Genomic DNA, 11,887 nt, shown 5'->3' on the forward strand with positions numbered 1-11,887 from the left:
CACACATAGATGATAGATACATAAATGAATCTAGAGATGTGGTAATATTTGTCGTCAGACCTCTATATAAAGTTCTGTTTTAATAACATTTTAATATAACAGCCATGTGATAGTTGGACTTGGCTTTTCATGTTTTTGAAGTAATAATATGCGTTTTCTATAACATTAGTTCACAAGGACTGTTAATAATACAAGCAAACGATTCTATTATAAGGAGATTTGACCGTATAAATATTTTCTAAGATTTGACGGTATAAATATTTTCTAAGTGATAATATAAAAGAATATTATGTACTTATCTATGAGTAAATTGTGCGATTATTTAATTTTAAAATTTCGCGATAGAAATTTACTTTTTGTATTAGGTTTTTACATTTAATTTTTGTATTAGGACGACGTCTATTCCGAATTTGTTAATCAAGTTGCACTACCATCATTTGTTGGCAGCTACGCGTATTTTCCTAAGTGATGTACATTTTTGTAATATAATTTTTTCAATTTTTTGAGAAATCACTTACTTAGTGGAGAGGTATTTTATTAATAATAAATAATTATCAAAAAAACAATGAAAGAAAATCAAAAGGGTTCCACATGCCAAAACAATAAAATAAAATAAAACCAAATAGAAAACGACAGACTCAAAATCCTCACAAGCATTAGGAAAATTCTCGACCATTATTTCATCGCCGTCACTGGAGCAAAGCCGCTGCAGGTCCACATTAGGTCAAGCATTTGGTTTTCCGATATGGAGTCACTTCATTTTCGCACCACAAAGCTCTCAAAGTGCAGTGATTCCATAGCCAATGAGTTCAAACTTAGAACAAACTAGATCTCCGCCTTTCAAAGGTAAATTTTGCACCCAAATACTCGATTTTTCTTAGTGTGAGTGATGGGCTGGAAGATATGTCAATTATCTCTTGATTTGTCCTTCGATTTAAAGATTCTTGGGTTTTTGTGTTCATGAAAATCCGTCGATCTAATGTGAATAAGTTTTTGAGATGAATTTGCTATTAATATTCATTTGTGACTTGAATCAGCTAGATCGATTGTTATTTCTGATGGATTGTATTTAACAGAAACAACTGAGGACAAATTGTTGATTTAACTCTCCGATAAGCTAGTATGTGTTTATTCAATGCTATCACCTTGACTCCACCGATTGAACCCAAAATGGGTAATCTTTCAATTACAAAGTAATAGCTACATAAACTGCAAAGTACTCTAGTAAATTAAAGAGTTAAATACCTCAATATCATGTCTTGACAACTGGTATGCTCCAATATTGAATTTAGTATTGAATGTACTTTAATCTTGCTTCTCATTTATTGACCAAAATTCAATGGGATGAGCCAAAGCTAATACGAGTTTAGAAGTTTTGTCAATATTTGAGTCGCAGAGTCATATATGTACATCAGTACTTCCAGTATTCTCTGCATTCCTGATTATGAGTTTAAGGATTTCATGTGATTGTGAATTTAATACTATCCTCCTCCCTGCACTAGGCAATTCGAAAAGAACAAAAAATCAAATCTTGATATATCTGCAAAATCAAATGCTAAGTTAGTTAAAAAAATATGTTGTTGAGTTTTCTTCCCTATATACACGCTGTATTATCACATTAAATTCTGCCTTTATCCTCTTGATTCTTTCCACGTAATTTTTTCACTTTATGGTATATGAAAAAAAAAAGAATTTCAACTTTTCTTATATATGAATGAATAAGAAAAAACCAAATAAATAAAGGACCGAACTTGAAAAAAGAAGATTATTTATTACTGTTAGAAACTTATCTTTTTTAATTAGATTGGCGAATTTTACATTTGTTTTCTATCCCGGATTTGTTACTAGATTATACAAAATCATCCTGCCTGCCTATGCATATTGCCTAAAGTGTTGTACAGTTCACAACATGTTTTTTTACTTTATAATTTTTGTGTAATTAAAAAAAAATTGAAGTCCAACCTTTCTGTACATATGAATTTAATATTTTCTAATTATATTTTTGAATCTTACAGTTATTTTATGAATATTAGGAAGACATGTGTTCTGAATTTGTTACTAAACTATCCTAAATCATCTTGTTTGGCTATTTCCTAAAGTGTTGTATATTTTACGATATGCTTTCAGTACTCTATAACTCTTGCGTAATTAAAAATAAATTAATTAAAGTTCAAGCTTCCCTTACCCATGAATGAATAAGGGAAAACAGAAGAAGCAAATAACGAACCATATTTGAAGAAGAAGATTTCTTTTATTGTTAGAAATTTAATCATTTTTAATTAAATTACCAAATTTTACATTTATTTTTTGTATATTAGGAAGACATCTATTCCCGAGTTGTTACTAAATTATGCTATATTATTTTGTCTGTGCGTTTTTTCTAAAATGCAGTATATATTTGCAATATGTTTTCTTAACTCTATAATTTTGTAATTGCAGAAAAAATTTGAAGTTCAACCTTCCCTTACATATGAATGAATGAAGAAAAAACAAATAACTAAAGGATCAGACTTGAGAAAAAAAAAAATTGCTGCTCTTTTTTTTTTTTTAAAAAAAAAAATCTTACATTTATTTTCTATATATTAGGGAGACATTTGTTTCAGATCTGTCACTAAATTATACTAAATCATTTTATATAGCTACGCGTATTTCCTAAAAGTGTTGTAAATTCTACAATATGTTCTTTTTACTCTATAATAATTGTATAATTAAAAAATGAAATTCGATCTTCCTTTACATTTAGATGAATAAGAAAAGATCAAACAATTAAAGGACCAGACTTGAAAAAAGAAGATTTATTTTTAATGCTAGAAATTTAATCCTTTTCAATTAAACTACATAATCTTTATTAGGAAGTTTTTATTTTATTTTATTTATTTACTCGGGATTTGTTACTAAATAATACTATAGTCATTTTCTTCGGCTACGCGTATTTCCTAAGTGATGTATATTTTATAATATAATTTTTTCACTCTATGATATATGTGTAATTGATTTTGCTTTCGAAGTTAAAAAACAACTAATAAAATTCACTACTTTTGTCGAGTTAGAAAGTTAAAACTTTAAACTCTAAAAAAGGGGAAAAAGATGCGTGTACTTGAAAATACTAAATCATCATGTCTGACTACGCGTATTTCTTAAAGTGATGCATATTTTACAATTAGATTTTCTAATCTATCATTTTAATGTAACTTAAAAGAAAAAGAAAAAAAACTATGAAGTTCAACCTTCCCTTACATATGAATGAATAAGAAAAAAAAAACAAAAACAAAAAACAAATAAGGGACCAGACTAGGAAAAATAAAATTTAATTTTTACTACTAGATATATATTATTTTTAATTACATTACTGAATCTTACATTTATTTTCTTTACATTAGGAAGACATGTGTTCAGGATTTTTAACCAAATTATACTAAATCATCCAGTCTAGCTACGCCTATTCCTAAAGTTACATGGTTTTATACTCTCTAATTTTTGTGAAGTTATAACAAAAAACTATGAAGTTCAACCTTCCCTTACATATGAATGAACAAGAAAAAACAAAAACAAATAAGTGATCGGACTTGAAAAAAGAAGATTTAATTTTTACTGCTAGAATTTAGTTTTTTTTTTTAAAAAAAAATTAGATTTGAATCTTACATTTATTTTCTGTATATTAGGAAGACATGTATTCAGGATTTGTTACTAAATCACACTAAATCAGCCTGTTTGGCTACATGTACTTCCTATAATGTTGTATATAACAATAGATTTTTTTACTCTATAATTTTTGTGTAATTAAAAGAAAAATTTGAAGTTCAACATTTCCTTACATGCGATTGAATAAGAAAAATAAAATAAAAATAAAGGACCTGACTTGGAAAATGAAGATTTAGCTTTTACCGCTAGATATTTAACCTTTTTTTTTTAAATTAGACTACTGAATATTACATTTATTTCCTATATATTAAGAAGACATGTATTCAGGATTTGTAACTAAGTTATACTGAATCATTCTGTTTGGCACAATATGATTATTTACTCTATAATTTTTGTGCAATAACTTTGAATTTCAACCTTCCCTTGCAAATGAATGAACAAGAAAAAAAAAAAAAAACAAATAAAGGACCAGACTTCGGAAAAAGAAGATCTAAATTTTACTGCTTGAAATTTAATCCTTTTTTAATTAGATTATCAAATTTGTATGTTAGGAAGACCTTTATGCCAGATTTGTTGCTAATTTATGTCAAATCATCATGTCGACTACGCTTATTTCCTGAAATGCTGTATACTAATATGATTTTTCTTACTCTATAATTTTTGTATAATAAACTTTTTTTTTAAATTTTTTTTGGCTTTTGTCACGTTAGAAAGTTAAACTTAAAACTCTAAAAAATAGAAGTTACTGCATATACTCGAAAATAATTAACGTTGTAGTGGAGGACTAGAGGTTAAATTGGTCCTCACATTTCCTCTTATATTTAGGAGAAACTATCATTAGTCTTCCCCACTTCTTCACTTCTTCCGTGGTCACGTCTCCACACTCTCACAAAAACGCTAATACAGTGTCTTTCCTACTTACTCTCTCTAAATAACAATGTCTGACCGCGGTCGTGGACGTCGAGGTGGTGGTGGTAGAGGCGGTGGTGCCGGTCGAACACCGTCATCTTCCTCCGGTGGTCGAGCACCGTCGTCTTCCTCCGGTGGTCGAACACAGTCTACTTCCGGTGGTCGTGGTGGAGAATGGCCGTCGCTTTCCGGTGGTGGTCGTGGTAGAGGAACCGTTAGTGCTCCACCACCGATGTATCAACAACCACAACCACAACCACAACCACAACCACAACCACAACCACAACCACCGGTTTCATCGGTCACTCGTAGTGTAGAACAGGTTTCACTTCAACCTTCTTCATCTACACAACCTCCTCCTGCTCCGGCACCGGCGATAACTGCTGTACAACCTGCGCCGGCGAGTGGTGTACAACAGCCGCCGGCATCGTCAAAAGCAGTTCGGGTTCCGGCGAGACCCGGATTTGGAACTGTAGGACGGAAGATTCTTATTAAGGCAAATCACTTTCTCGTTCAAGTTGCTGACCGAGATCTACATCACTATGACGTAAGTAATGAAAAGACCATTTATGTGTTAGTTAGTTGATACTCGTGTGTTTTATATGTCACACAACATTTATGTATATACATATATCATAGTTTGTGTTTATGTATATGTATTTCATAGTTGATATGTGTTTTATAGGTCACCGTAAGTAAAGTTTAATAAAATTTTATTTGTTTACACAACGTTTTTGTATGTATGTATATCACACGTGATTTTTGTGTGAGCATTATGCATATACACATACATTTATACATACATATATATATATATATATATATATATATATATATATATATATATGCAAGGTTTATTTTAGTACTAATTAGGAGCAGTAGTTTCTAACTTGATGATAAATTCTATTTTTAATTTGTATTGAAGTTACTGAACTTATCATCAAGTTTGACTGAAATTTGAAGTCGTTTTTATAATTTAGTTTTGTTATAACAATGTTGTTTCAACATCATTATGACGTATGTAAAAATTAAAACCATTTATGTGTGTGTTGGTATGTGTTTTATATGTCACCATTATTTATGTGTTTACACAACGTTTCTGTATGTATGTATATCACAGTTGATGTGTGTTTTATGTCACCGTTATTTATGTGTTTACAGAACATTTATGTATATATGTATATTATAGTTTTGTGTTTATGTACATATGTAAATCATAGTAGTTGATATGTGTTGTGACCATTATTTATGTGTTTACACAAACGTTTATGTATATATGTATATCATAGTTTGTGTTTACGTGTGTGTGTGTGTATATATATATATTTATTTATTTACTTATATATATGATATGATATGATAGCTGATATGTGTTCTATATGTCACCATTATTTATGGGTTTACACAACATTTATGCATATATGTGTATCATAGTTCGTGTTTATGAATATCATAGTGGATATGTGTTCTATATGTCACTGTTATTTATATCTTTACACAGCGTGTATGTATATGTGTATATCATAGTTGATATGTGTTTTATATGTCACCATTATTTATGTGTTTGCACAACGTGTATGTATATATGTACATATGTATGCGTTTTGTGCGCGCGTTATGCATCTACACATACATATGTACATGTATATGCAAGGTTTATTTTAGTACCAATGATATAAATTTTATTTTTAATTTCCATTGAAGTTACTAAATTATCATCAAGTTTGACTGAAGTTTTTTGTTATGACAATGCTGTTTATTAATCACTTTTAATGTTGAATTTTCAGATCACGATCTCTCCAGAGGTTCTGTCAAAGAAAGTGTGCAGAGACATCATGAAGAAGCTGGTTGAAGACTATAAACAGTCACACTTGGGTGGTCGGGATTTAGCATATGATGGTCGAAAGAGTGCTTACACTGCTGGGCCGCTCCCATTCGCCTCCAAGGAATTCGTTGTCAAGTTTGATAATGATAGTGGTGGAGGAAGGCAAGTTTGGTTTTAGTGTTTGCATTAATTATTAATCTGATGATAATTATTTCAAGTTTGCTTTATGGACCTGGTTGCACTGTTTTATTTTATTTTATTTTTTCCCAGGAGGGAAAGGGAGTTTAAGGTCTCCATTAAGTTTGCTGCCAAAGCTGATCTTCACCACTTGAAGCAATTCTTGCAATCTAGGCAATCAGATGCCCCACAAGAAACTATACAAGCTTTGGATGTGGTGCTGCGGGCAACTCCATCAATGAAGTATGTTCCTCTCTGTTTGTGTGCTATTTTTTGTTTTTTTTTCATTTGAATAATAATTGAGACTACTCAAACTCTTACAACTGCAGTTATGAAGTAGTGGGAAGGTCGTTTTTCCATACTTCATTGGGAGAGAAGGGTAGACTTGGTGAAGGTTTGGAGTACTGGAGAGGGTATTATCAGAGTCTTCGACCAACTCAGATGGGCCTTTCTCTCAATATTGGTATGAACCTGCAAGGAACTCTGGGACGGGGTTTTTTACATTTTTTTGTTTGGTGTCTTTTTAATTTTTTAACATTTTACATTACTTTCTCTAACATGCTTCTTGTCTTGCTACTATGCTGCAGATATGTCAGCCAGGGCATTCTATGAGTCCATTTATGTCTCTGAGTATGTTATTGGGTGCTTGAATCTCAGGGATCCTAACAGGTTTATGTCTGATGTGGACCGTTTGAAGGTACTTGAGAATCTCTTATTTGTAATCGTCGTTTATACTCTGTTTATGGTCTGCCACAATTTGAAACCTCTTAACTATGTTTGTCAAAAAAAAAAAAAAAAAAAGGATTGAAGATTTGTAGGATGATAGTGTTTCTAGATGTCCTTTGGTCAATTTGAAAATGCTATTTAGATGTTTATTCCTACTTATCTGAAAAATATTGTAAATGTTCATTCTATTCACATTGTTCATTTGTATTTCACTATTAATTTCAGGTCAAAAGGGTCCTGAAAAGTGTAAAGGTAGAGGTACGGCATTCAGGTATTAGACGCCACAGGATCACCGGGGTGTCTGCTCAGCCAGTGAGGGACATAATGTATGTTATTAATTTGGGGACTGTGACTTAAATGAGACAATTAGACTAGTATGCAATTTAATGCTTAACACTATGAGGCTTTTAAGCACACAAACTTAACCATCAACCTACTCTACCATTGCAAATTGATCTGTCTATATTTTAATGCATTCTTTTAATTTTATATTCCTAGGGGTTGGTTTGAAGGATTTTTTCCTATATGGTTATTGCCTTATTGATTAGTTTCTCTTTTCTTGTGTTTGCTGGTACAATTGTATTTTTGGATTACTTTATGTTCTTTGAGGCATGACTAATTATCTTGACAATCTCAAATTGATTAAGGTTTTCCGATGACACTGGTGCAAGGACCTCTGTTGCTGACTACTTCCGAGAGAAGTACAACATTCGACTTAGGTATCCAATGTTGCCTGCGATTCAGGCTGGCAGCACTGCAAAACCTGTGTTTCTGCCTATGGAGGTTACTTACTCTTATTGCCATTCTGCTTCTTTTAATGTTAGTTTCCACCTTTTCTATTGCAGTTATCTTTTTCCATGTTACTGATTTTTCTCTTCTGATATGTTTTCTTTCAGCTTTGCAAAATTGTCCCAGGACAAAGATACACAAAAACTTTAAATGGCAGGCAGGTCACAGAGATGCTAAGGGCAACCTGTCAAAGACCTCATGAGAGAGAGGCAATCATTAAGCAGGCATGTACACGTCAGATCTAACGAACATGAGACCAGCCCTTGTTGAAATTAGTTGGACATGCTTTTTACATCTGTTTATTGATTGGATGTTGCTCGTGTTGTAGATTGTGAGCCGTAATGGGTATGGTACTGATGAAATCGTGAAAGAATTTGGTATTGAAGTTGGAAGTGAGCTCGCCACCATTGAAGCACGGGTTCTGCAACCTCCAATGGTATTTCCTTTGGCTATACTTTGTTTGATGCATTCTTGAATTCATTAAATCTTTAATTTCATGTGAGTTTAACATCTGCATCGTTATTATTCTTGCAGCTGAAGTATCATGAGTCCGGGCAAGAAAAACGGGTGGATCCCAGAGTCGGGCAGTGGAATATGATTAATAAGGTATTTTGGTAGTTATTTATCCCCTTGAGTAATTGTGAATTCATATGAGGAGTTGTTGCCTGAAAATGAGTACTTATTCCTGATATTATTCTAGGGCTTCTCGTTCTTTTTATTTTTAAGTTAACGGGATGCTTTTGTTACTTTTTATTATCATTTTATGAATGTGGAGGGGTTTATTTTCCAGTGTCATCGAGAACTTGAACTGACATATGCATCTCTTCCCATATGATCTTGAATTTTTTAATCAGCGACATTATTCATTGCCAGTACATTGGGCTCATTCTGTTATTTTTTTTTCTAGAAAATGTTCAGTGGTGGCAAGGTAGATACGTGGACGTGTGTCAGCTTCTCACGGGTTGATCCAGAACCGCTCTGCAGGGCTCTGATCGATATGTGCTGTAGTAAAGGGATGGTAAGGCTATAAATTAAACTTTTCGTATTTGTGCAGTTGCACGTGCTTATCAAGTTGCATGCCCTTTTTTGTTATCTTTGGTTGTAGGTGTTCCATCCTGAGCCTTTGGTGCCCTTTCGCTCAGCTCATTCTGGGCAGATTGAGAAGACTCTTGGTGCTATCAATGAAGAGTGTACTCGTAAGCTAGCTGCTATGGGGCATCAAGTGAAACATCTTCAGCTGCTAATTGTTATTAATCCTGAAGTTCCTGGATATTATGGTGAGTGATACCAGATTGTTGATTTACTCAATGAAGTATGCAGTTTGAATTATGATTAACCTAAGGAAAAGCATAGCGCCACGATAATGAAGTATGCAGTTTGAATTATGATTTAGCTAGCTTGGATGACGTCTTGTTTTTTCAGGAACGATCAAACGAGTGTGTGAAACAGATTTGGGAATTGTGTCGCAATGTTGCCTACCAAAGAACGTTGCTAGACCAAATAAGCAATATCTTGAAAACCTTGCTCTAAAGATAAATGTCAAGGTTTGTCATGCCTAGTACTGGAAAACTGTTAAAAGAGTTTTCAAAAGAGATTCTGTCATCTTATTCTTTGGTGTGCACTTTTACCGCAGGTGGGTGGAATAAACTCTGTTTTGGAGCAGGCAGTTCAGAGGAGAATACCTTTTCTCACTGATATCCCCACAATTGTCTTTGGTGCTGATGTGACACATCCACAACCGGGAGAAGATTCTAGTCCCTCTATAGCTGCTGTATATCGAATATTACTTCACACCTCTTATTTTGAAATTTGCTATTGAAAGCTAACAAGGCCCTTCCACACTCAACTAAAATGGTAAGTTTTTCTTTTGCAGGTGGTTGCGTCAATGGATTGGCCTGCAGTTACTAAATATAGGGGCCTTGTTTCTGCACAGCCTCATAGGAAAGAGATCATTATGGACTTGTACACAGAGAAGGAAGATCCTAAAAAAGGGGTTGTTCGCGGCGGCATGATCATGTAGAAGTCTTTAATTTTGTTCCATGCTTTGTGCCCTCCATACTTAGCTCTTCTCGTCTTACAAATTATTGCTTTTTCCAGAGAGATGCTGAAAGCGTTCAGAAGATCGACAAACTTGAAGCCTGGTAGAATAATCTTTTATAGGTCAGTTTTTGTTACAGTCGATCATGCTGGTGATTTTGTGCTCCTGTTTCCACATTAGCCAATCAATTTTACTGTAACATGACAGAGACGGAGTCAGTGAAGGACAGTTCAACCAGGTTTTATTGGAAGAAATGGACGCAATCCGCAAGGTAATACAATCCTGTCTATTGTCCTGACCCAAGGCTTAGTGCTTTCTGTATTTCATTTTGCAAGATGCTGTTTCTTATATCTTCTCACTTTATGTGTTTTGATACTGTAAAATTAGACAAATTTGATGGATGACTATAATGAAGCTACAAGTTTATTCTGTATGTTAAATTGACGTGTACTGTTAACAGAATGCATCTGAGATGGTATGGATCACAAGTCCTTCAAATTCAGTCTTTTCTTACATGCAAAACTTACCTTTCTTTAGGCATGTAATTCGCTGGAAGAAGGTTATTTGCCACGAGTTACCTTCGTGGTAGTGCAGAAGAGACATCATACACGTCTATTCCCTGCTAATCATAATGATCGTAACCTGACAGACAAGAGTGGAAACATTTTGCCAGGTTTCGGATTTTCCCCCCAAGTATCTGATACAAGCATTTAAGCATATTTTTATGTGTGACTACATTGATGAATAGTTTGTAATGACTGCTATTACTTTTTCAAAATAGGTACTGTGGTAGATACCAAGATTTGCCACCCTACGGAGTTTGATTTTTACTTGTGTAGCCACGCTGGAATCAAGGTAATTTTGTTAAATTAGTTCATTATCAATTGTTTGATCCTTCATGGTCTCTCTTGTTTGTATTCATTAGGGTACCAGTCGTCCCACACATTACCATGTACTGTTTGATGAGAACAGATTCAGCGCAGATGCCATTCAGAATTTAACAAACTGGCTGTGCTACACGTAAAGTCTCTTAAACTTTATTTACTTTGTAGAAGTATGTCTTTTTTTTTTTTTTTTTTTTTTTGGGAATAATCATATAATCCACATCTGTTCATCTCAGGTATGCAAGGTGTACACGATCGGTTTCTGTAGGTTAGTTTTGGCAGCTTGGCGGTTTTGGAAAATTGTCTCTTTACAGTTATTGAGTTCTCCTGAGTGTTCTGTTTTTTCAACTTATTATGGTCGTTGGTTATGCAGTGCCACCTGCCTACTATGCACATCTGGCAGCCTTTCGTGCACGGTATTACATTGAGGATGATGTGGTGGATTCCAGATCAACTAGTGGAGGTGGTGGAGCAACCAGGGAGCAGGTGAGAGAATTCAGGCCACTTCCGATGATTCATCCGAATGTGACGAATGTCATGTTTTACTGCTGACAATTCCCTGATCTTTAGATCTCTGAATTGAGTAGGAATGTTCTTTTGGATTTTTGTTATAAACAACAGTTTGTCATGAGCAAGTAGTTGAACTAACTATCAGTCTTCTTTTTGGTCTGTGTGTTTGACACAGATTCACATATGCAACTGTATGTTGTGTTTCGAATATTTTTTGTGGTCACAACAGACGGTTAAAAGTTAATTATATTTACTTACTTTTCAGTTATATTCCTTTGGCTTTCCAAGTTTTTGTTGGAGGTTTATATGCCTACAAGTGTTTGGGTGCATTTCTATCTTTGTCAGACCCTATTGAGTATTTTTAGGAAAACTACTTTCGAAAATTAC

At 33.6% G+C, this 11,887-nt stretch overlaps 1 protein-coding gene across 1 annotated transcript; it reads left to right on the plus strand.

Moving 5' to 3' along the window:
- Positions 1–4,491: 4,491 nt before the first annotated feature.
- LOC132052743 (protein argonaute 5-like) lies at positions 4,492–11,768 on the plus strand. Its single transcript, XM_059444419.1, has 22 exons — positions 4,492–5,098; positions 6,339–6,538; positions 6,647–6,796; positions 6,883–7,016; positions 7,141–7,250; positions 7,505–7,605; positions 7,927–8,062; positions 8,176–8,292; positions 8,397–8,504; positions 8,603–8,674; positions 8,976–9,086; positions 9,174–9,345; positions 9,491–9,612; positions 9,702–9,839; positions 9,942–10,084; positions 10,166–10,228; positions 10,314–10,377; positions 10,644–10,779; positions 10,888–10,961; positions 11,032–11,126; positions 11,227–11,258; positions 11,364–11,768. The coding sequence occupies exons 1-22, from the start codon at positions 4,580–4,582 to the stop codon at positions 11,540–11,542; spliced, it is 2,976 nt and encodes a 991-aa protein (XP_059300402.1). The 5' UTR covers positions 4,492–4,579; the 3' UTR covers positions 11,543–11,768.
- Positions 11,769–11,887: the final 119 nt, after the last annotated feature.

The sequence above is a fragment of the Lycium ferocissimum genome, chromosome 4 (genome assembly GCF_029784015.1).
Source record: "Lycium ferocissimum isolate CSIRO_LF1 chromosome 4, AGI_CSIRO_Lferr_CH_V1, whole genome shotgun sequence".
NCBI lineage: Eukaryota > Viridiplantae > Streptophyta > Magnoliopsida > Solanales > Solanaceae > Lycium > Lycium ferocissimum.

Bases quoted from the DNA above. Each gene is read 5' to 3' on its own strand.
- LOC132052743 (XM_059444419.1), top strand. From the start codon at position 4,580: ATGTCTGACCGCGGTCGTGGACGTCGAGGTGGTGGTGGTAGAGGCGGT. The intron at 10,229-10,313 runs GTCAGTTTTTGT...GTAACATGACAG, and splicing joins GGTAGAATAATCTTTTATAG to AGACGGAGTCAGTGAAGGAC. The intron at 11,127-11,226 runs GTAAAGTCTCTT...TGTTCATCTCAG, and splicing joins ACAAACTGGCTGTGCTACAC to GTATGCAAGGTGTACACGAT.